Source organism: Gallus gallus, chromosome 4 (assembly GCF_016699485.2).
Source record: "Gallus gallus isolate bGalGal1 chromosome 4, bGalGal1.mat.broiler.GRCg7b, whole genome shotgun sequence".
NCBI lineage: Eukaryota > Metazoa > Chordata > Aves > Galliformes > Phasianidae > Gallus > Gallus gallus.
The window spans coordinates 29,351,923-29,375,375 of NC_052535.1; the positions used below are offsets into that span (position 1 = coordinate 29,351,923).

The window sequence follows — 23,453 nt, forward strand, 5'->3', positions numbered from 1 at the left end:
TGCAGCCTGGAATTAATTGCCTTACGCCCCTGGTTATTTATAGCCTTGATGCCATTCCCAGCAGCTCGGCACTGGGTTACTGCTGCTGCGACACCCGAGCGCGCCACCGCCCACGAGATCTGCAGCAGCAGCAGCAGCAGCTGTGTTGTGTGTGCAGATCACATAGCAACTGTGCACTGCTGTCTGCCGGGGGAAACCGGCCCTGCTCTCTCCCACTGACACCCCCCTGTACTTGGACTTGGGACAAAGCAAGAGAGAGACCTGGAGCCTGGGCTGGCAGTACCTCAAACCTTCCTCTGCAGCCCAGGGTGGAGTGGGGCTGGTGGGACAGGTTGCTCAGGCCGTGCGGGAGACTGACTGACACAGGCTGGATGGGCAGCATTAATTCCCAGTGTTGCTGACAGAACCACGTTAAACCACAGCTGATTTCCTGCTTAGCGGGAGTGAGCAAGGCAATGAGGCAGGGCAGTCTTGGGGAGCTGAGTCTGACTTAACCTACAGCTGCCCCTTTCTTCTGGGGGATGTGCATTAGGCCCCAGCTGACCTGGCATATCCGCACCTTGAATGCGCTACAGCTGCCGGGAGCAAGGCGCACCGTCACACCGTAAGGCTGATTTAACACACGATGCCCAGTGCGTAGGGTGACCGCAGCTCTCCCTCCGGGATGTGGAGGTGTTCACCCCCACCAGCCTTTGCTCTCTGATCAAAAGCAGCAGGAGCACAACAGGAGCCAGGCAGAAGCAGGCGGCCAGGCTGCGGCTCGGGTCCCTCCTGGCTGCAGCTTCTGCTTTCCGCCGGCGCCAAAGTTACCGGTGAGAAACAAACAGGGACTTTCGCCCATCAGAGAGTGCCAACCCGACTGTCTGTTAGAAAACACGTCGGGCACGGTCATCGGATTCATTTTATTAAAAAACTTGCCATAAAATTCCTCGAAATTCACAATCTTAACTTTGATAGTTGCAATATTTTACTAGTACATAATAACACAGTCTCACATATTTACATTATAATCTTCTATATAACAAAAATAGCCGTGTTGTACTACTGAATAACGCTTCCAAATGTTAGCCTTATTGTTTCAGTACTCCCCCCAGCTGAGTCACTGTCCATGCTCTTTAGCATTTACAGTATATAACAAAGCAAGATGAAGAGAAAAAAGAAGCGTGTGCCTCACGATTGCAGGCAAATCCCTTTAGGATGGTGCTTCCGACTCCCACATTTTTTTCAAGAGAGATAAAGTGCATTGGAAGGAAAGGTGGACACGTCATTAAATGTCAGCAAAGAGTTAAGCTGTGTTTGCAGTGCGGTACAGAAAGTAAACCTAGACAAAAGGCTCGCTTCACAAACATGCTACTGCTGTTTTGGCAGCACGTTCACGGGTAGGAGGACAAAAAGGAAAAGCTGATGGTAAGAAAAAGAGCTGCCTGTGCAAATGCCACAGTGTGATTCTGCCATGGCCTTTCACTAGGTGCTTCCCAACCCAAGTGCAGCCACTTGAAGGAAGGAACTACTAACGTGGAGCTGAAGGCTCACGCCCACGGCCAAAACCAATGCAACGCCAGTACCAGCAAAACAGCTTCGGCCAAAACCACGTCCCGATCCTGACGGCCCCACAGATGATGAGATGCAGTGTGTGACGCCCTCGCCCCGTCCCCCAGGTTTCTCAGGCTGTCAGCTGGGGCAGGGAGAGGCAGGGCTGGAGCACACCCTCTCCCGGTGCCCACTGCAGGTCCGACCACCTCTGGGAACTTCACTGATCCAGAAAGTTGTTTCCCAATTGGAAATTCCTTTGGCAAGCTGTGCACTGATGCATATGGTATTTATTCATCTTTTTTTCCCCTCCCCTTTTAACATTGGCATTTGCTGGTGTGGCTCTGCAGCACGCGAGAGGAGATGTTGCTGGAAAACACACTGGGGCCATCACTCGAAACCAGAACGCTTCTGCTCTGTTCATGAACTGCATCCAAATAGGACACCACGTTTTGATTTGGTTTGCTTATAAACTACCCTAAATAAAAATAATTCTCTCCTGGAAACGGATGGAATGTGTACGTTGACAAGTACAAAACCATTTGAAGTGTTCACTAAATGCAAGGAACATCTTGCTATAAAAATAACAGACCCTCCCACCCGCTGTCCCCTCTTTACATTTCTAATTACAAAACGGCACAGTAATTTCAGCTTCCTAACATGGAGCAAGAAGGAAGGACGGCATTATGGACACATACAAAACGTTTCGATCTGGCGTAGCTGTGTACATTTGGAGCAACCAAGCATCTTGATCTCGCTGTTGTTTTTAACACTACACAGGGCTGAAGAATTGGGAAACAAACTAAAAAGGAAAATGCTGTTTCTTCCTTATATTCCTCTTCTTCTTCCTCTTCTTCTTCCTCTTCTTTTTTTGGCTTTCGCTCCAGAAAGCAACAGCTTCCACCGGTTCACAATTAAAACAGTCGAGAGAGGCAAGATTAATTTCAGATGGAAAACCCATCCAATGGCTTTTCCCTCAACACATTTACTCCATCTTTCCTCCCCTGTTTCTCTCCTTGAAATACAGCTCGTGCTGAGAAAGCCTTTTTTTTTTTTTTTTTTTTTCCCACGGCAAAGAAGAACCAGGGAGGAGAAAGCGAGCCGAGCGGCTCTGAGCCGCGGTGATGCCGCACAGCAGAGGGCAGCCTTCGCCCTCGCTCGCCGCCTCCCAGCCCGCAGCTGCCATCTGCTACCGACGCATCCCGAGCGCAGAGCCCATCTGGCGCTCCTCTTTCAGCCGCACAACTCTCCATTCGTCCAGGTAACAGCTTGTGAGAATTCAAGAAGTGCTTCTGTTGGATCAGTCGTCCCTATTAACAAGTCCGCTGAAACAACGCTCCCCTTACGAGAGACACGGGCAGCACAAATTGCCAGAGACAAAGCTGAATGGCGTTGGCTTTATCCCACCAATTCCCTTCCCTCGTGCTGGAGCGATCCTTTGTGATGGGATGGATTTCTCTACTGTTTCAGTCCTGCAAAATGGATGCAGCAGAACAGCAAACCAAATCCTGCCTTCAGTTTAGACAGCCAGCTTGCCCTGGCCCGTATTTCTAGCAGACCAGAAACTTTCATCCTACAACAAGGCTCTAACGAGAACTACAAATGGTTAATAAGTCTCCATTATTGCTAATGAAATAGAAGGTAATAAACGACTACTGGTTTTCAAGGTTTGCACGGCCTGTGAACTCATACTCCTGGCTTATTTCAGACTATATGCTTAGTCGTGAGCTTTTCTATGGACAGAGAGCAGGCAGGAATGAGGCTCTTATAAACACAACCTGGGAGACTCCCAACTGCCTGGGCTGAAATGCATCTCCCGCTGCCAAACACAACCTGTCTCATCATTCAGTGCACACCAATTGCCACAACGAGGACTTGCAGGTTGTCCATAAAGTCTCGTGCTTTGACCTTTGCCTGTTCATCATTGAACCCCCTCTTAGGGCTGTAGTGTACATTCCAAGGAAAAAGTTTGCAAGTCAAAAGACTGGAAAACCTATACGACAACTGCACTGCCTGTTAAACCAGACGGGGAACTAAAATACATTTTATGAAGAACCTGCAACTGTATACTAATGACTAAAAGGACATGGACGTGTTAAGGGATCTGCAGATAGATATCTGCCAGGGCAACCCATCCAGGTGCAAATATCTTCTGAGCTCAACATTTTTCATGTTAGATGAGCACCTCTTTAGTTAGCAAGGAGGAGGAGAGGCTGGATTACCAGGTGTGACGAACAAAGCCGCTGGATCACAAAATGCACATTCCCTGTGAAATGCTGAATTCTGAGCTAGATCTGCCTCCAGCGCTTGGATTCATTTTGTTCACAAAATAGGAACATACCACAAACTGGTTGTTCAACAGCAGACAAAGTACTGACCTTCTTGCAACAACATCATCTGGATCTGACCCAGATTTCACTGAAGTAAAGTAGCGAGATCCCGGGGACCTCTTGTATGCCATTTCAGTGTTTTTATTTCAAATTGCTTCTATAAAGCCTTTTTCTTTATTGCCATGTTCTCTCACATATGGAAACACTCTAAAAATGGCAGCAGCTTGTTTTCACTACAGTTTCCATAGACATATCAATGTACTTACATATGCATATGTGGAAACGTAATTCTGTAGAATGCTTAAAGAACAAACTGTAGCGCTACAACCGTCCCAATCCTGTTTCCCAGGCTCTGAGGCTGTCAGGGAAAAGAAACAACCCCCCAAACCCACAGCAAGGGTCTCCATCAGAGTGGGTGAGCTGAGGAAAGGACTCAGAGCTGGTGCCTGGCACGCCTGCACGCACATTAGGTTGGCTGTGAGCACAGAACTCATGGAGTTTTTTATGTCTCCTACCTATCAAACAGACCTTTGGGAATGCAGCCTAGTGAAACTCATGAAAACCAAAGGGAACGCAGAGCACAGGCTCTGCTTGCCCAAAGGTTTATTCTGCAACGCAGCTGGAATGAAGACAAGCTGGCAAGTGTTCTTCCACATAGTACTCGCTAAAGGGAAATAATAGGAAAGAGCCTCAGGTGACAGGAGCAGGAAGAGCGATGGGAACACTACTCAGAGAGCTGTGCTGTCCTCCAGCCACCAGCCCTGTGGAGGAGGTAACCCCTGCCCCGTCTGTGCTGTCCTGGCAGCAGGCAGTGGCTGCAGAAGTAAAGCCATACTGCGGCAAGTGTGCAGAACTGCATTCTTGAGCACTCTTTGTCAGAGGGCACCCGAGGATTTTGTTTTTCCATCGCTGCTGGCCAAAGGTTGCTCTCTGTTGTGAACAGGTAGTGCTGTGCTCCCAGCAACTGAATCCCACCTGCTTAATGCCAGAGCCCTGGGCTGGCAGCAGTACTGAGGAATTGCCAAATGCTCTCAGGAAGGGACTGATTTTGCCCAGATGTGCCAGTGAGGAGGTTTAGTTTTACCCTATGAAGAATCACAGTGGAGAGATTCACATAGGCAAAACTGTGCACAGGCACGCAGATCTGCAGAATTAAGGCTTTCGTCTGCTACAAACCAACCTTTGGGGTCTTAATATTTATGAAGCACCTCGAATTCCCAAGGCATTCACAGGTCATATGTACAAAAAACACTGGCAGCCAGGTCCTTCATTAGGAAAACATTTCCATTTGACACAGGGGCTTAAATACGTTCATAGAAGACCTGTTGAAAATAATGTAATTTCTGTATGAGCCCCAAATTAACCATAATTGCTTTTCTGAACAGGGATGGATTAGAACATTTACGTAAGTGCTTTCCTCAGTTCTGCCTTCAGTGAGGTGTGACCTGGCTTTGCACTTGCGATCACTTCACAGCACTCAGAGCTACGCAACGCCCAAGGAGAGAGATGGAGAAACATCTTTCCCGAGCAGAACTGCAGGTAGAATTTGGAAAACAAAAGCCAAAATGCTCCTGGCCCAGATTTGCTAGGACCACTCTTTAGAAATACCAGAATACGGTGAGATGTGAAAACATCCCACCCAGCCAAGCACCCTGCCCACGAGGGTGGCCAGCCGTGGACGCCAAGGGACTGGATCTAGGATGGGATACTCAGGAGAAGCATTATTGCTCAGTTGCTGTGTGCTGCTGCATTCAGCATAGCTCCCTTTAATGATTTTGCCAGGCAAACGACCCCCTTCACCATTAGGTGAAGTTTCATCTCCTGCCTCACCTTTTTTACAGCCTCTGGTGCAAACATAGACCTCATTTGCGGTGCTGTACTGTGGGGGACTCCTTTATAGCAACAGATGATCAGTCAGTTTGTCCATTAACTTAATTCCTCTGGCAAAACAAAATGAAGATTTTGTGGCAGGTCCTCCAAAACTCCAGCGATTCAGTCAACGGCTTTGTCTGTGTGCTGGGCTGCAGCAGGAGGCTGTGAAAGGATCACTGACAACTCATACATCCTGTTCATGACGCTCTGTGACACAGAATCATAGTATGATAGAATCGCTAAGGTTGGAAAAGACCCACAGGATCATCCAGTCCAACCATTCGTTCGCCCATCACCAATGGTTCTCGCTAAACCACGTCCCTCAACACAACATGCAAATGCTCTTTGAACACCACCAGGCTCGGTCTTTGAACTCCACCACCTCTTTGGGCAGCCTACTCCAGTGCCTGACTACCCTTTCAGAGAAGTAGTATTTCCTAACGTCCAGCCTGAATCTTCCCTGGCGCAGCTTGAAGCCATTCCCTCTAGTCCTAAATGTAGTCCTACATGTAGCACCCAGGCTCCAGCGCTAGAGAAGATAATGTACCAGCATCTGTACTTTCCACTGCAAGACCTGTGTATAACCAGCTTCTCTCTTTCCCTTACAGTCATCGGTGATGTTTCACAACTATGTAAAGAGCCAATAGGAGGTGTAAGCACCACTTTCATCTCATTTCAGCACTATATTCAGAGCTTAAGTGGAGCTGACATGGTACTTGGTGCAAACTCTGTTGTGAAGGGGTAAATTTAAGCATCAGTTCCCCTAACAGTGGGGGCCTTACCCATAGTGGCAGGTAATAGAGAAAACATTAAAGAATACAAAAAAATATAGTAACAGAATCACAAATATTGGCAAGACTGACTGAGCTGCATCCTCCCTGACAATCTCTAACCTTTTCAAATCAAACAGATTTCAAACTGCTTGCATCTCTTTAATTAAGGAGAGATGTTTATATGAATGGCTTATAAAAACGTCACGGCACATACTTGGATCATGGTTTTCAAGCCTCAAACATACCCTACAATTTAGGGACTAAGAACATTTTTAAAAAAAGCTATAAAACAAACTGAGTTCTAACTGAACCCAAAGCATGGAGTATAAATCTTCCTTCTTCCCACAATAAAAAAGCAAGCTGTCCAGAATTTTAGGTACAGTTCTAAACACATTTGTTCCTGAATAAAATCTGACAAGCTGAATTTTGGGTGGGAGCTGTTTTCCCCAGCTAAGCAAATCCAAAAGGAAGCATAAATATAGCAAGAAACCCAAACGGTTGTGTTTTGAGATGCTGCTGTGATACAGGAGAAGATGCTTGACCTCTCCATGAAATTTCATTGTAAGATGAATCGTTGATTCTGCTGACTTACTCAGGAGGCAGTAATGTGATTCAAATCATCTGACTGTCAACAGAAACCCTTTACTCTTGTAAAACAGGAAGCAAAGAATGCTTTTTCACAGTTGAATATTTTGACTGAAAAATGAAATCTCAGGTTGAATAAGTAATCATAAGCCTTTCCCTGGAAGCGCAGTTCAGGATGGATTAAATGTAATCACAAATCATTCTTATTTAGATGCTTTGATCTGTGTTACTTCTGTTAATTTTCAGATTCCCTCCTCTCTACCCAGAATGGTTTGGTATATATATAAGCAAGTAAGTACGTACTAACATGTAGTACATACCGACATACTGTAGTGATAGCATAAAATGCTGCAAAGGACTACAAAGGCGGGGTGAAGCTTGATGCACTTCTTTCTCTCCCTCAACTCTGTATCATACTTGTCTCAAAGAGAGCTGTATGTAGAAGCCAAAATTATGCTGTTTTAAACCAAATCTCAGCAATCTTTGTTAATTCAGAGCTCTCTTACAAATAAAGACCTTCAGGTTACAACATTTCCCAGGCTCCACTTAATGCAAACAGGTTTCACATTTACACAGGATGCTGGTGCACCATCCCTCTGAAGCCACATGTACTTCATGAAGAAATAGCAGGCAATGATAGATCCTGGAGTGGGATCGTTATGTGACCAGTGAATGGGGAATTCAGGTTTCTGGATTGAACTCTTGAAAAAGCTGGGGGTCAGTCAACAAAAAGAATGTCTACTCATAACAAACTATAAACATACAAACATACATAACAAACATACCTCTTAAAAAAAAAAAAGAAACAAAAACGCGATCGAACAAGTGTAGAAAACACTCAAGCTGTCATTTCAGTTGCGTATTTATGAGCCACTGAAGAGTTACATGGCTGCTCACAAGCACGTGGGCAAACTGGAAGCATTCATCTCCCATGTGAACATTACGAATGTATGTAGATGATGAAACTGCATCCAGGCAGACACAACTGTTGCTATTGCTTTTCGTGACCATCTCAGAATGGAGTGTGCAGGAGTGACAGTGCTCTGGAGGCAAGTGCGTGACTGGTCCAAATCCTAGCAGGTTGACTCGGTCCCTCCCTGTGGCCCTCCCCTGTAGTTTAGTCTCGGAGATCTGTTTGTTTTTCAAGACTTCACCTCTTCGCAGTCTTGGTCAGTGGAAAGCTCCACATCGGACAGTCCAACCTCCATTGCCATAATCAATGAAATATCTGAATCGCTGCTGACTGCTGGCTCCTGTTCATCTGTGAGAGTGGAAAAGACAGAAAAAGGGCATTATGCTCATATCTTTCAGTCAACATAGTATTATTCTTCAAATCTGCAGATAGGTCCAAAGAAACCTAGGTTTCTCTGGTGCTGAAGCTGTGCTTAGTTTCCAAACTTTGCTCTTACTCAGTACCTGTCTAAAACATTGCCAAAACATCACAGATTTGACCCCATCAGTAGAGAGAAACATGATGACAAGGAGACTGGACGAATAGCACTTTCCTCATCCTATTTAGGCCCATCGCTCCCATGACCTTCCTCCCACACACCTGAGTACTTCCTTCCCTTGCCCATTCCTTGATGTGGCACCATCCCAGTCACTCCCCCAAAGGAAGTGCAATAAGGACAAAATCACGGGCACGTGGTGGAATAGGTTGGTCACCAGGAAAACACTTCTAACTGGAAAAAAATCTGTTCAAGGCCTCATTGGGTGCTAGAATCTCTGCGACCTGAGGCTTTTAACAGGGTGCTAGGTGAATTTTTTGAAGGAGCAACACAGGTGTCATTAGTTCTGCCATTAGACAAGGGACCAAGCCACCTGCCTTCTCCGGTGCCTTCCCTCTCATTTTTAGGCCCTTCTTCTACTCAGCCTCTGCTCTGATTTGCAGATACCTTGCAGGTTCCTGATCCAAGCCAAAGAGATCTACTTTAATCCACCATGAACCCAGATACAGTAAGAATTATTGACTTCACCAAATAGCAAGTCCTATCAAAACTGCAAGTGTGGGAGGAATAACTTATTTTTCTTTTGATTCTGCAGTGCTTATTCTGTGTGCATTTACTAGCAGCTAAAGCCACCAGATTGTGAAGAACTAAAAGCTGATTTTATTTCAAGAACAACCAGGAGAAGCAAAGCACATTGGATCTCCGGAGAGATTTTCAAAGGCACAAAAATCACCTAGGTGGCCGAGTCCCTGAGAGAAAAAGTTGATGGCTCACATCTTCAAGTGGTTTAATTACAATAACGGTACTTATACTGTAACAATACAATGTATTTAAATGTGTGGCAGTTTTTCCTTTACATATTTTATTTTTCAGACAATAGAAGCAGAACCTGACTGATGCTAAAGCGTCTAAAATTTGAGTAAGTGAGAAACAATAAATACGAAACATTTAGAAGCCAAGAAAACAGTAAGTCCTCACAATTTAATTATTCACTTGAAGCGAAGGGAACACCATTAGCCCCTTCTCAAGAGCTACACGATTTTTAAGCCAGTTTTAGAGAAAAAGCATGTACTTACTTGTGCTGTTATTAGACCTCATGTTCTAGAGAAAAAGCTTCAGCAAGGTCTGCATTATTCAAACAGAAAAAAAAACCAATGTGTTCCTTCATAACTCCCCCCATCTTTCAGCCTGGATTATTTTTATACTTTCTTGATTGCAAGATAAATAATTAATACACACAGCCTCTCTATAACTGTGTATTTTTTCCTAGTAGTAAAATGTCTCAAGGCACTGCTTCAGACTATAAATATTTCTACTGGGGACGGAGTGGATGCTTACGAACTGAACGGTATAGCTTGCAGACTTCAGTGGGCTTCAATTACATGTAACCGTGCGGTGAACTGACAGACCCAAGAGTGCAGAAGTGCAGCACATACACCTCCATGACCTAAAGCACCATCTGTAGTGGTGACAGCTCCCTGAGCCAGAACGATGAGCTTCCAGATCGCTGGATTATTCATCAGTCCCTTGTAACTAATACAGTTCTCCAAAACAATGACAATGACCATGGTGGTTTAAACGTAGACCTAGAAGCAAGTTTACATTTGCCTGACAGAGTTCCCAGGGCTTAGCCTTGTTGAAAGCTGCTTGGAGCATCCTTGAGAGAAAGGAGATTTTCATCTGAACCAGCTGTGCAAGGAAGATGATGCCTGAATGGAGTGACAGCCATGGGCAAACTGAAGGTATGGTGTGAGTGGCCAAAACCAAGTGTCAGACACTCAAACGTGTTTATGGTGCTGAAATGCTATTTCAAGATTTGCCATTTCTTTCAGGGCTGCGCAGAAGAAAAAGATCTCAAGTGCCTTCAAATCAGACTGAACGGAACCAGATCTACAGCTCACATACCAACAGTCTAACCCACAAAGCTACAGAAGCACATGCTTTTCAAAATGGCAAGCATGAATTTTACATTAAACTTCATATACTTAGAAGAATTCTTGTATCTTAGTCTTTACACACTATGGTCTCTGTAGTTTGTTTTCTTTGGGAGTGAAGTGCAGGTCAATAGGAACAATGAACAAAGAATCCTAAACACTCCCATGTGCCAGCATTCCTCCTCCTGTGCTGCAAAAGTGCCCAGGAACACAGACGCTCCATCTCCCTTGCTTGCTAACAGCGCAGTTGTTCAAAACCCTAAAGCTGCAGCCTGCTGCTTCAGCAGAATGGGGAGAAAAGCTCAGGCATCACCACTCCTTACTCCTTCCCATTCTGCAGAGTCAGCACTGACATTTCTTTGGAAGACGCAGACGACACAAGGATACTAATTCATCCCTCACCGTTATGCGCTTGGTTCTGTAAATAGGAGTCCTACCGCTGACCACAACACGCACACAGCGTTATCTCAGGGAGACTGTGGAAGTTACACCAGCTGCTTCTATATTTGGGTGCAGATCTGGCTCTAAATCTTCAAAACACCCTGCCGTGGCTCTCCCTCATAACACAGGCTTCCCAAGCTGGCATGCAGCTCCCTTTGGCCAGCTACGCAATAACATGAGCTAGCACAGTCAGGGAACTTCATTAAAGGTAAGCAAATCTCAGTTAGACTGCGAGTGCCAGGAGCTTTGCCTGCATACTGAGCTCCCAGTTTTTAGATCCTGTTTACGATGACAAAGGTTATACAGTCACACAGCCTCTACAGAACATGCCTGGCTCACTGTTAAAAACTTTTACAGCATTTTTGTGAGTTTTGTACAACGTGGTGTATGTTTGAGGTGAGGATCTCAGCTTTCTCTTCAAAATAAATACCATTTGAGAAGAAAAAGGAAATAGTTGAGCTTTTTTACAACCCTAAATTTTAAACGGATCTTATTCTGGAATATATGACTTCTGGATGTTTGAGATTGACAGCCCTGCCTAACAGCAAGTACTATAATACTTCCACTGTGCTTTATAGCATTTCATGCCACAGGCAAAAAGCCTTTTGCTTAATGAAGCAAAAAGCACATCCCAATCTGCTTTTCAGCCGGAGTGCGAGCGCCTACAGCCAGCAACCGTAGACCTCACTGCCACATTCCTCCCATGTCAGCGAAACGCAATACACCACAGCACGCTGCCTCTTGCCAGACAGACTTTTTCCACTCACTTACATTCCCTGACACACATTCATTTGAGAGAGGTGCATTAAAACAAACTCTTTCTCTAGTCAATGTTACTTTAAACTTATTTATGCTAGAGCGGGAGGAATATTACCATGTAAAGATGAACTGTCCTACATGACAGTAGTAAAGCCCTTACTTTTCACAAAGATCACTAAATTATGTTTATATTTGTTTATAATTGCAACCAAACAAGGATCAAAATAGCTAATTACTCTGGTGCTTCCAAACAGTAAGACTGCACACTAATGGTTGTCTACTGCCACTGCTACTCCTAATACCGTGACTAAGTGTGCAACTCCACCTGTTGTAGACTAAAAAATATTCCAAAAGCAAAAGGGCAGACTATAGGTTTCTAAGAATTTCATACTGTTGCAAGAGTCCTGGGAAGGACTTAGGCATTCAACAGTGAGTGAAAAAGTGCATTTACAAAATGCACAGGTAAACATGCAGGCATGGGCACGAACTGAGATACAGCTGAACGACCAAGCGAGGAAGAGGAGCGAACCAATGTACCTGTGATGGGTTTTGTACTCATGGAGGCCTTACTTCTGCTCCCCACCGTGCTCTCTCCAAGGAGGCTGCATCTGCCACTCTACTGTGACGTCCCTAGGACGTGGGCTGTGCAGCGGAGCTCTTCCAAAATTGCTCATGCTTACCCCAGATGCCATGATTCCCCCTAAGCTCACAGGGCTGGGAACACTGCAGAACTTTCTGACTAGGCTAAGAGGCCCACAGTCAATCTGCATCCAAGAAATCAACAGAAAAAAAACAGAATGTAAAAATGTTATACTGCAAAAGTTTCTCAGCATTGAATGCAGACAACAGACTTCTTTCCTCCTCTAGACCTTCAGGTAGCTACCTCCTTAGGGGAATAAACAGAAGTATTGATTATCAGATGTCAAATGAGACCTGTCACCAAATGTGTAATTAGAGCTTAAAAAAAACCTGTAACTAAAGGCAGCAATCTCCCGTTCTTGTGGATTAAAAACATGGGCTGCAGCAATAAGCCATTCGGTTGGGAGTCAGCCTCCCTTCCCTCATCTATTATCAGTGTTCTGTGAACCAATTCAGCATACTAAGGAACTTAGCCTTGTCCTGAATGCAATTAAACCATTGCATAGAGCTGTGCAGCTGCCAATGATTTTTTTCATCTTATGGCAGGAATCAGAGAGTAAGAAAAGACTGCTACTGTGCTACTGACTTAGGTGTAACCTACCTGCTTAGCTTTGAAGCTGAACATTTAACACAAGTCTTCTTTCCCTTTTGGCTCAGATCTTCCATTCTTGATAGTAGATGCCCAGTTTTGAGGAGAAATGAATTATTATTGATTTCTTCATCTAACGAAATGCTTTGAAAAACGTATCAGTTATTACCCAACCTTAGCTGAGAGAATCAGTACAGTGGACAATGGTACTCTATCTAAAACCTGGTTCTGATAGTAAATACACAGCAAAAAAAAAAGAACTTTATTTCAGTATTCATTTCACATTTTTCACTACTGTGAAATATACCCAGTTTCAGAACTTTTACCTTCTGAAGGTAGAACTGAGCCAAAACACAAACTCTTGGGTGATGGTTATGCCTTCAGGTACACAGATATATCTAAAATTTATGTTGAAACATAAACCTTATTCTAGTCCAGTGCACACTTGTATTTAACAAGCACTGCCCCCAGTCAGATGTGACTAGAAACATTTTGTTCTGGAAAAAAAATAGAAACGTGAACACCAGTTGGAGCTATGAGGACTTGAGAAAAATATATATCCACTGTCAATAGAGGCACTGAAATGGGACCTTCACCAAAACAGATTCTGGTCAGTACAAAGCCACAGAGACCTGCCAAGGCAAACAGTGCTATTCCAACTTTGCTTCCAGTATTCCAACCTGAACACACTATCCATCACATCTGACGTATGACAAGGAGAGAGGACACATTTCTAGAGTTCTCCATTTTCCTTTGCCCAAGAACGCACACTGCTATTACTGAGCTTATTGCTCCCTCTCAGATTAACCTTGCTACAGAATCACATTGCTGCTTATGGTCTACCAAAAAAGGAGCACGGTCTTACGGACTCAGTACATCACATGGCAACTACTCCACAGCCTTTACTCTTTAAAAACACTGATTCTTAAATTTATTCTCAGATTAATCATCCAATACTTTTTATTGGATCATTTGGTAAAATACGTGCAAAATTCCTTCCATGTCATCTTGATAAATCATCATACTTTGGAACAGCCCACAACTGTACTAACAACACAACTGACTGAAAAAATGCCTGTGCAATCTCTAATGCAAAAGAAGCCATGGGAATATGTTTGAGTAGAGAGGGCTATAAAAAAAACGTGTTGCTAATGAACTCCTTTACGCAGAGGCTAATAAAATGGATGAAGAAGTCCAGCTGGCTGCAGTTGAGAACAAAGTACTGGGGAGGTATTTTTATGGGTATTCCCTGGCATCACAGACTTATCTGCACAGTGAGGGGAAAAAGTACTTGAGCACGGCAGGTTCTCTTGGAAGGAAAGGCAAGAGTCTTTTCCACAGATTACTAGCCAGAGCCCTGTGAATGTACTAATGGCAGCGCTGTCTCATTTAGAGCATAAAGCAGCAGCATATGGAACACATGGCAAAGAATACCCAAACATCAGCACACCAGAGAGAACCAAACGCTGTGACTTGGCAAGATTCATTTAAGAAATAACTTCAAAAATCTTTCTAACTGGATCAACCTTGAAGTGACTGAGAGACATCCTAGGTGGCTCTGGACATGACATAGAACACCAGGGTTCTATGCAAAGAGCAGTGTTTTGCAAAGCCAACTTGTGTTAGCTTCTTATTCACTGAAAAGGTAACAATCTTATTCCCTTAATTTTTCTTTAGGAGATGGATCTTGGGAGAACATACAGCATCTTTTTATGGGGGACAGCAAAGATGGAGCTCCCCATCCACAAGTATTCTGTAGTACAAAGGCTAACATCATTCTGGAGACAAGCTACTGAGATGGAAAGACACGGCTATTCAAGGCATTTGCTAACTCTGTGTGCCCAGATAAGACATTCTAAACCTTAGCTTTCAGCTGTAGCATTAATCTGCACACTGCATGCTCCAGGCCTGTCTTCTGCTGCCTTCAGGTACAGCAGTAAGTACTTAACACTTTTGGAAATCATATCCCAGTATTTCAAATCAAGAATATTAAAAAAATAAAAAATAAAAAAGGACATATTATTAGTAATATTAGTAATGCAATCAAATTTCCAACAGCCTAGATTTGGAACACACTGTGCTTCAGTGATAAACTTTGATACCAGTTACCTGAAAAGACATCTTATCAAAGTTTTATCAAGATCAATAAACTCATTTTCATAAACAGTAGGGAAAGTGGAAAATACCATCATAAAACACATGGAACAGATAAGTAAGCGCATCTGCAGAAAGCTGAGCAAAAGGGAAAGAACATATACCAGATGTTATTGCATTGAGACCTGGAGACCTGATTTGCTGGAAAAGCAAACTATGTTTTATTCACTTTACACACACACACCCACACACACACACGAGGACAGACTCTATGGGATTTTGTCCATGACTTGGAAGATATGTCCCTGAAATTCGCAGCATGCAATAAAATCATTTTAGGAGTCCACACTTTGAGTGTTTGTCTTCTGCCTGTATGAGGCTGGCTAACATTCTGGGAACTCTTCATCAGCTGTCTTAGCAGGGAGCCGCCAGCCTGATACAATGAACATACTTCTGCCAAGTATGACACAAAAAAAGCCCCTAGAATTTTTGCTTTCAGTATGCTTTTCTCATTCTCCTTACTCTTATGGCTCATACTTAATATGTTCCTGCCCTGGGACCAGCAAGGAAACTCCTTCTGTGGCTTAGTTACTGCATTATCATGTTCTCCCCTCCCTATGACTAGTCTTTCCTCTTGCTTCTTGGAAACTCAGTAAAAATATAATCAGAAAAATTATCTGAACAGTTGACACAGTCATTACACCAGGGTGTCTGCCCAGACTGCTATTCCCTTGTATCGCCTAGGCCCCACATTTGATTGCCAGACAAAAAACAGTTTCCTTTACAGTAGGGCATCCAGGCTCTTAACCCTATGCAAGGCCCCTCAAAGCCCTCCCGCTGTCTGGAAGGAGACAGCAGCACTGGGAACCCACTGTCCATGCCAAAATACAGAGCTGGCTGCACCTCTGCTCAGGACTGCAAGTTCTCGTGCCCACAGCAAGTCTCAGAAATAAACGTGAATGCATTTCATTCAACGTACAGCCTGCTAAAACTGATCATTATTTGGAAGACATGAAATTATTCATGCAGTTGATTCAAAATCAGAAAATGAGATCTCCCATAAAAAGAGAAAAGCTTCAGAAGTGCAGAAGAATGGAACTGCAACAACATGACGGTTTTGATTCTTAAGGACCTTTGGTAAAATTTTTAATACTTACAGATTTTTAGATCTGAAAGATTTGAGCTACTTTTGGTAATATCCTGTCATTTTCTACACTACTCTAAAAGAAACTGAATTACACTTTCCACTTAACACCAAACAAAAAGTCTAATTCAAGTCTTCACCAAATTAACTTACAAGGCGCCTCTTAGGCCCAGACTGAACCAAATTCCCTAGCACTGCGCAGTCCCGAGTAGTGATAGGAACACATGTGCAGGTATTATTCTTTGATCGTTTTTATTACTCTGAAATTTCTGCACGCAGACCTGCTTTCTGACTCAGTTCAAGCACAGACTGGTGTAGCAGCAGCATGACAGAGCCAAGTGACGAGGTCCAGCTCCCCGCCTTAGCCTGTCCTCCTGTCACCTAGCCCTGCCATTCCTCTGGATGGCCAGGAAGTTAATTTACAAAGATTCCTGAAAACTAATCTGAAAAAAATGCTTGCGAGATTAGCAACTGAATAGGCTGGCTCAGTCATGGGGCAAATAATGCAGCCAGCTTCAGGGGAGAATCATAGGATGGTTTGGGTTGGAAAGGACCTTAAAGATCATCTAGTGCCACCCTTCCAGCCATAGGCAGGGACACCTCCCTCTAATCCAGGTTGCTCACAGCCCCACCTAGCCTGGCCTTGAATGTTTCCAGACAGGGAGCATCCACAGCCTCCCTGGGCAACCTGCTCCGGTGTCTCATCACCCTCACAGTACAGAATTTCTTGCTAATATCTAGTCTAAATCTCCACTCTTCCAATTTAAAGCCATTTCCCCTTTTCCTGTTTCTACCTTCCCTCACAAAAAGTCCCTCCCCAGCTTTCCTGAAGGCCCCCTTCAGGTACTGGAAGGCCGCTATAAGGTCCTCCTGGAGCCTTCTCTTCTCCAGGCTGAAGAGCCCCAGCTCTCTCAGCCTGTCCCCATAGGGGAGGTGCTCCAGCCCTCTGATCATCTTTGTGGCCTTCCTCTGGACCCAGTCCAACAGTTCAGTGTCCTTCTTGTGTTGGGGGCCTGGATGCAGTACTCCAGGTAGGGACTCAGGAGAGTAGAGAACAGGGGCATAATCACCTCCCTCAACCTGCTGGCCATGCTATTCTTGTTGCAGCACAGGATACGTTTGGCCTTCTGGGCTGTGAGCGCACACTGCTGGCTCATGTCGAGTCTTTCATCAACCGACAGTCCCAAATCCTTCATCTCAGGGCTGCTCCCAAGCCATTCTCCACCCAACTTGTATCTGTGCTTGGAATTGCACTGACCCAGGTGCAGGACTTTGCACGTGGTCTTGCTGAATTTCATGAGGTTGGCATGAGCTCACCTCTCAAGCCTGTCCAGGTCCCTCTAGATGGCATCCCTTCCCTCTAGCATATCAACTGCATCACTCAGCTTGGTGTCACCTGCAAACTTGCTGAGGGTGCACTCAATCCCACTGTTTGTGTCACCTACAAAGATGTTAAATAACACTGGTCCCAACACCGACCCCAGAGGAACACCTCTCATCACCAATTTCCACTCGGATATTGAGCCGTTGACTACAACTCTCTGAGTGCAGCCATCCAATTCCTTATCCAGCAAATGGTCCATCCATCAAATCCACTTTTCTCCAATTTGGTGACCAGGATGTCATGCAGGACAGCATCAAACACTTCACACAAGTCCAGGTAGATGATGTCAGTTGCTCTTCCTTTATCCACTGATGCTGTAACTCCATCATAAAAGGCCACCAAGTTTGTCAGGCATGACTTGCCCTTGGTGAAGCGACGTTGGTTAAAACCAATCACCTCCTCTTTATTTTCCATGTGCCTTCTGGAGGATCTGCTCCATGATCTTCTCGGGCACAGAGGTGAGAATGACTGGCCTGTAGTTCCCTGGATCTTCCTTTTTTTACCTTCTTGAAAATGGGGGTCATGCTTCCCCTTTTCCAGTCAGTTGGAACTTCACTAGACTGCCATGACCTTTCAAATATGATGGAGAAGCATGCAGAAGAAGAGGAAGGAAGGGAAGGCACTCCTTGCATTCAGCATCTATCTCTGCTGCATCATGACATTAAAATCTCTGAGCTACCAGGTGTGGCACAGAGGCTGCTTTTTTATTTTGTTTTCTTGGCAGCTGCTAAATGACCAGGACTCCTTGGTGATGTTGCAAAACAAATAGCATTAAGTAACAAAGTTAAAAATAATCGTGCTTGGTCACGTTAATGGTGTGTAAGGAATATTGCATGGATTTTTCCAGTAGCCAAGGTGAGAAGTGTGTAACCCCAGCATGTGTTACATGCTCTATGGCCTAGTGGCAGCCTGTCATAGCAAAGAGACTTTTACATACAAGAAGTATAATCACACAGTCTAAGTGGGTGTATTACTTTCCACGGGCTATCCTGGTGACTGCTATTGTGACTGACCTTTTTATTTATATTTTAAAAACCCCTGTCAGCAGTGTGCTCTGCTTCCTGCAAGCCTGAAAGGAGAAGGAAATTACAGGCTGACTCAGACGCACAATGCACTGGATTCAATGAACAAGCATCTAATGGTAAGAGTAACTTCAGTTCTGTTCTGTTCTTAGGGAACAGAAGGAAGAAACATCTTTTTACAGAGTGATCTAGAGACATACTGGCCAAATCCCTCACTGCGGGGTCACACCACAGAGGTACTCTGGTAACCCCAAGCATGACACAATGCTAAAGCAGAAGGCTGGACATACGCTAGTGGTGTGCAAAACCTTTTTTTTTTGGCTTATGGCTTTCAAGGCCTCCTTTCCCTGGGAACCTCCTTGGCAGAAGTAGCTGCACAAAACAATCCTTCTCCTTTCTGGTCCTTCTTGACCCCAGCTGTGCCTGTGGCTGGGGTTGACTATGCCTCACCATGGCCTGTTGGACCAAGGCCTGGGGGAAACCGCAGCCTACCGCTGTGATCTGTGCCAAATGGCCCTGGCATGGCAGGATCCTGCACAGGCGCCTAGAGCCATGGCCTGCCTAGAAATGCCACCTCTGACACTCAGGGGAGCAGAAGTATGGCTCAGTGCCTGGAAGAGGCACTCAACAAAGGAGCTACAGGGCTGGGACATCACAGTGGACCAGCAGAGCCAGGCCTGGATAGATCGGTTTACTGCAGCTTTTCTTCAAGGCCGTCACAAGCTTCTCACTCCTACTTCAGTTCACGTACAAGGTAGCAACTAGCCAGTGAAAACCTGCTTGGGGGCAATTAATCTCGAGAACTTGGTGTGAAACGTAGGCTGCTGTGACAAACAAAAAAACCCTCAATTTTTGCTTAATCACTACGAACTGCTTCCTCAGCTACAAGCATGTACACAGCTGTAAGAGAAAACAACAGCTTGCTTTAAAGCAAACTCCTGCTAGTTCTTGAATGAGGGGGTTGGATGAGCTCACACCAGCCTGGCTGTTTGCTCGTCATGGCAGCGTGTGCACGATTTCAATTCTGCCTCTTTAAATAGCATGAACCACAAAAGCTCTCAGGAAACCCTGGGTCACTAGCAACCCATCACACTGACGAATCACAGAGTGAACTTTCAAGAGCAGTTACAACAAACAAATCTGTGCAAAGGCATCACAAAAATGGCTGTGCATATATTAGAGGATTTAATGAGAAAACAAGCACAAGTAGATGGCTGACAAGCACAACAGTGGTGGAATTACTCAAGTAAAGCACATGCACATCTTCTTTCCTCCTATCTCCCACATGGTCCCACCTTCCTTTCCAACAGTGGGCTCCACCTGGGATCCCTGGACATTTCCAGAGGGTCAGCTCCTTAGCCCAGTGCTTGAGTTTTGTGCACGTTACTAGAAATTTCTTTCTCACCTTGTACACCGGTGATGGTGATCCTTTGCTGAAATTTCATTCCCTTCACATAGGGATGCCTTCTCATTAAATATGGAAAGAATGCACATAGTAATGTAATTAAAAGAGGGAAAAAAAACACAAGGAAACACAGTACTCATAGAGGTTATGTCATTCTTACTGCCCTCACAAACAAAATACAACTTTTAAAAGATGAACTTCTACCTTCAGCAGAAAACAGCCTTCCTTTCTTCATGATGCAAGAGAATAACATGTCTGAGAATGGGTCTGGCTCTGCTGTAGCAACAGCTCCAGTGCCTAAAGCAGGGCACAGCTGTGGGACTGCTATGCCTGCCAAGTCTGGGCAGATCAGGATGGCATTCAGTGGTCATCCACAGAAGGCTCAGCAGCCTCTGTGTTACCCAAGGGCTGCACACAAACAGCAGGCATGCACACAGGCTTTAACAACGTATGTCATACTTCCCCTGCTGCTGCCTTTTCCTCTGACACCTTGCAGCAAACCAGAGTCCTGCCTTCCACCAGCCCCATGCTGACTTGCAGGATTTGACTCTCTCTATTCTCTCAGCATATGCTCATGCCCCGGTAGAGCTGTTAGATAAATGCCTCCAAGACACTCAGAGATATCCAGCCAAAGCATGCTGCTTAGGTTAAAGATCACTTCTCACGAGTCTCTAAAAATAGAGAATAAAGCACAGAAACAGCACAAACAACCAATGAAAATAAGTTCCTGAACTTTACAGGACAGCCCAAGCTGATTTGAATTGGAAAGCTTAATTACATATTTTTTTATAGGCCATGGTTTATCTACTTACTGTAGTTCATAAGATAAATACTGATTTTAGAGCAATTCAGCTGTGCAAGAAATCTCTTGTAAAAAAAAACAGCAACACAGAATCACGGACAGAATCATCGAGCCTCAATCGTACAGCATCTTGGTGACTGTAAGAGGCCTGCTATTTCACAGTCTCCTTCTTACAAGCTTTTTGCAGCCTTCATACACTTCTGAGGCCTCTCGGAGTACTTAAAAACCCTGCAAGAAAGCCTTCTTTAATATTCAATTTCACAAAACCTCTATATAAGGAAATTTACTCTGTGAACAGTCTAAATTTCGCTCCTAGTGCACCGCGTTCACATGCGTTCTTGATAGGTATGTATGTCCTGTCCTCCCTTGTGCATGCACAGAGAGCACAGCCCAGCCCTTCACCAAACAGTGAACACCGAAGATGACTCACTGCCTACTGCTGGAGCTACCACAGATGTCTCCTTTAAAGTAAGTAACCCAAAAAGAGCGAAGCATTTCAGATTTTTCATCTTTTATGGAGTCTCAGAGACCACATTGTTTTAAAACACTAATAGCAAGAAAAGTGCAGAATTCATCCTTCAAAACAATTTTTTTTTAACATGTGGAGTATTTATTTTACTTAAAAAGAAAGCTTCAGGAGATGTGGTCTGGAGGGGACATCCTGGGTAGTAGAACCTACTCTATGCTATTGTAGGGGCTGCACAATATAATCCCTTTCAGATTTGCTAGAAATGAGTATCGTTCACTGTACCAGCTCCCCAGTCACTTTGTTCATCTTTTTGTCAGTGCAGAACCACAGGCAGGGATCAGTTGAAAGCTATAATGCTGAGGTTTCAAAAGAACACTTCATACAACACCAACCTACGGAGATCAATTAATTATTATTTTTTTTAACGTCCTACGATGACAGATGAGTTCAGCTGCTAAAACCCCTCTCTTAAACCTCACAAACCCATCAAATCTCACTACACATTTTACATTCTGGTGTAATTGTATGGTTTTTGAACAGAAATTATCCCACCTCTTATCCTTCCTGCAGCCTACTCAACAGCTTGCTATCAGTAAGATTTTCTGCCTACAGTTGTGACCATCTCTGCTCTGACCGAGCACTGAATGTGACCCTGGCAGCAGATGGAATCCTCCCTCTCAAAATATAGGCATAGAACAACAATTGAGAAAAGCATTCATAAAGGAAAAAGTCAATAGTTTCTTTGAAAATGCTGCAGCATTTGAACAGGTTTGGCTTTTTCCCATTAGAAAATTAATCTTTCATCTGTCAGGCCAGGTCTGCTATGCTTGACTCTTGTCTGAAAATATATCTATAAAAATGGTTTATTTAAAGAAAAAGTCAGCATTTACATAAACAAACATCAAGATTTTAAATCAATTGAATTGATCCCCTCCCTCCTTCCTACTTGCCTCCCTCTCCTCTCCAAAATGAACCTTTATAAACAAGAATATGGCACAAGCTTAACTTGATCTGTCTTCCTGAGATGTGTTGCCAACTCTTTTGTCTCATCGCCCTGAAGCAAGTATGCCAGCATATTTTCGCTCTTTATTTAACTAGCATCTCTTGCTTCCCTAGCTCTCAGTTCACACGAATAACTTCACAACAAAGCTAGCTCCACTTAGCAGCTTACAAAATGCAAGATGTGACACACAAAGCCCAGAGAGAAGCAACCATGACAATCAACAACAAGCCTAACACAAGTCACCTAAAGGCCACAAGAGCCAGACATCTCAGTCAGAGCACTCAGGTTACCTTCCCATTGGCCAACTGCACTCAAAGGCCTCAGGCTGGCTGGTAGGAAACGTAGTAGGAACATCAATAAGGAACTGGTCTTAGGTTACATAACCTAGGGCCATTTAGTGTTTCCCTTCAAATAAGCTTACAGTTACAGCCTACTTTCAAGTGAGCAGCTTCTGGCATCAGAAAAACCCCTCCAAGCCATTGTCTCACCATGGGTTTTTGCTGGCACGCTCATGAGGACCCGACATGAAAAAGGCCAAGAGAGAGATACCAGTCTATGGAGTTTCTTCTTGGTAATGGAAGGGTAAGGCCATCTGAAGTTTTGACAAATTGCAGCTGGAATTTTACAGGAAATTATGGTCATTAGGTCATTTGGACACCATCACCACCATCAAGACCTCTCTAACACTCTGCAAGTAAAACTTCATACTGGAACAGAGTAATTTTTAAATACTGTCCTCTGCATTAAAAGATTTTGTCTATTTCAATCTCACTGGTGAATGCATACTTCTATTCCACCTTCTTTTGAATTGCAGGTGTTTACGCTCTTCAGAGAGGCAGAAGAGATATGCACGGGTAGGTACCTGGGAAAGAAAAAATATCAATGCCTGGAAGCCAATCACGAAACGTCAGAAAAATGAAAATGCCTTTGCACCAACCCTTTATTATTACTCTTGGGAACTTTACTGCAAAGTCAGAGTCAACATTTCATGACATTAAGTTCAGTTTTAACCCCTTCTGCCCTTGCTTTTCCATTCAAAGTCTTCTATTTCAACACTTCTCATTGAGAATGACGGTTCCAGAAAAATATTTAGGCCTTGGGAGTTGTTTTTTATTTTATCATTTTTTTTTAATACTTAATTTAAAATATTGTTACATTACTTAGGAGGGCTTTCAGAAGGTGAATATAATCTTAAATTTTCTGTTATATTTTCTGTTTTTAAAAGGAAAG

General features: G+C 44.1%; 2 protein-coding genes across 2 annotated transcripts in view; one reads left to right on the top strand and one right to left on the bottom strand.

The window, feature by feature from the left end:
• Window positions 1-883: 883 nt before the first annotated feature.
• Window positions 884-23,453, bottom strand: part of RNF150 (ring finger protein 150) — a 120,215-nt gene continuing 97,645 nt past the window's right edge. The window contains exon 7 of the mRNA XM_003641153.6: window positions 884-8,351. Within this exon, the coding sequence (XP_003641201.2) occupies window positions 8,233-8,351 (119 nt within the window). The 3' untranslated portion in view covers window positions 884-8,232. The remainder of the gene's footprint in view (window positions 8,352-23,453) is intronic.
• LOC112532278 lies at window positions 2,045-5,941 on the top strand. Its single transcript, XM_025149838.2, has one exon. It carries the CDS (start codon window positions 2,045-2,047, stop codon window positions 2,972-2,974), a length of 930 nt encoding a protein of 309 aa, XP_025005606.2. The 3' UTR covers window positions 2,975-5,941.

Bases quoted from the DNA above. Each gene is read 5' to 3' on its own strand.
- LOC112532278 (XM_025149838.2), top strand. From the start codon at position 2,045: ATGTGTACGTTGACAAGTACAAAACCATTTGAAGTGTTCACTAAATGC.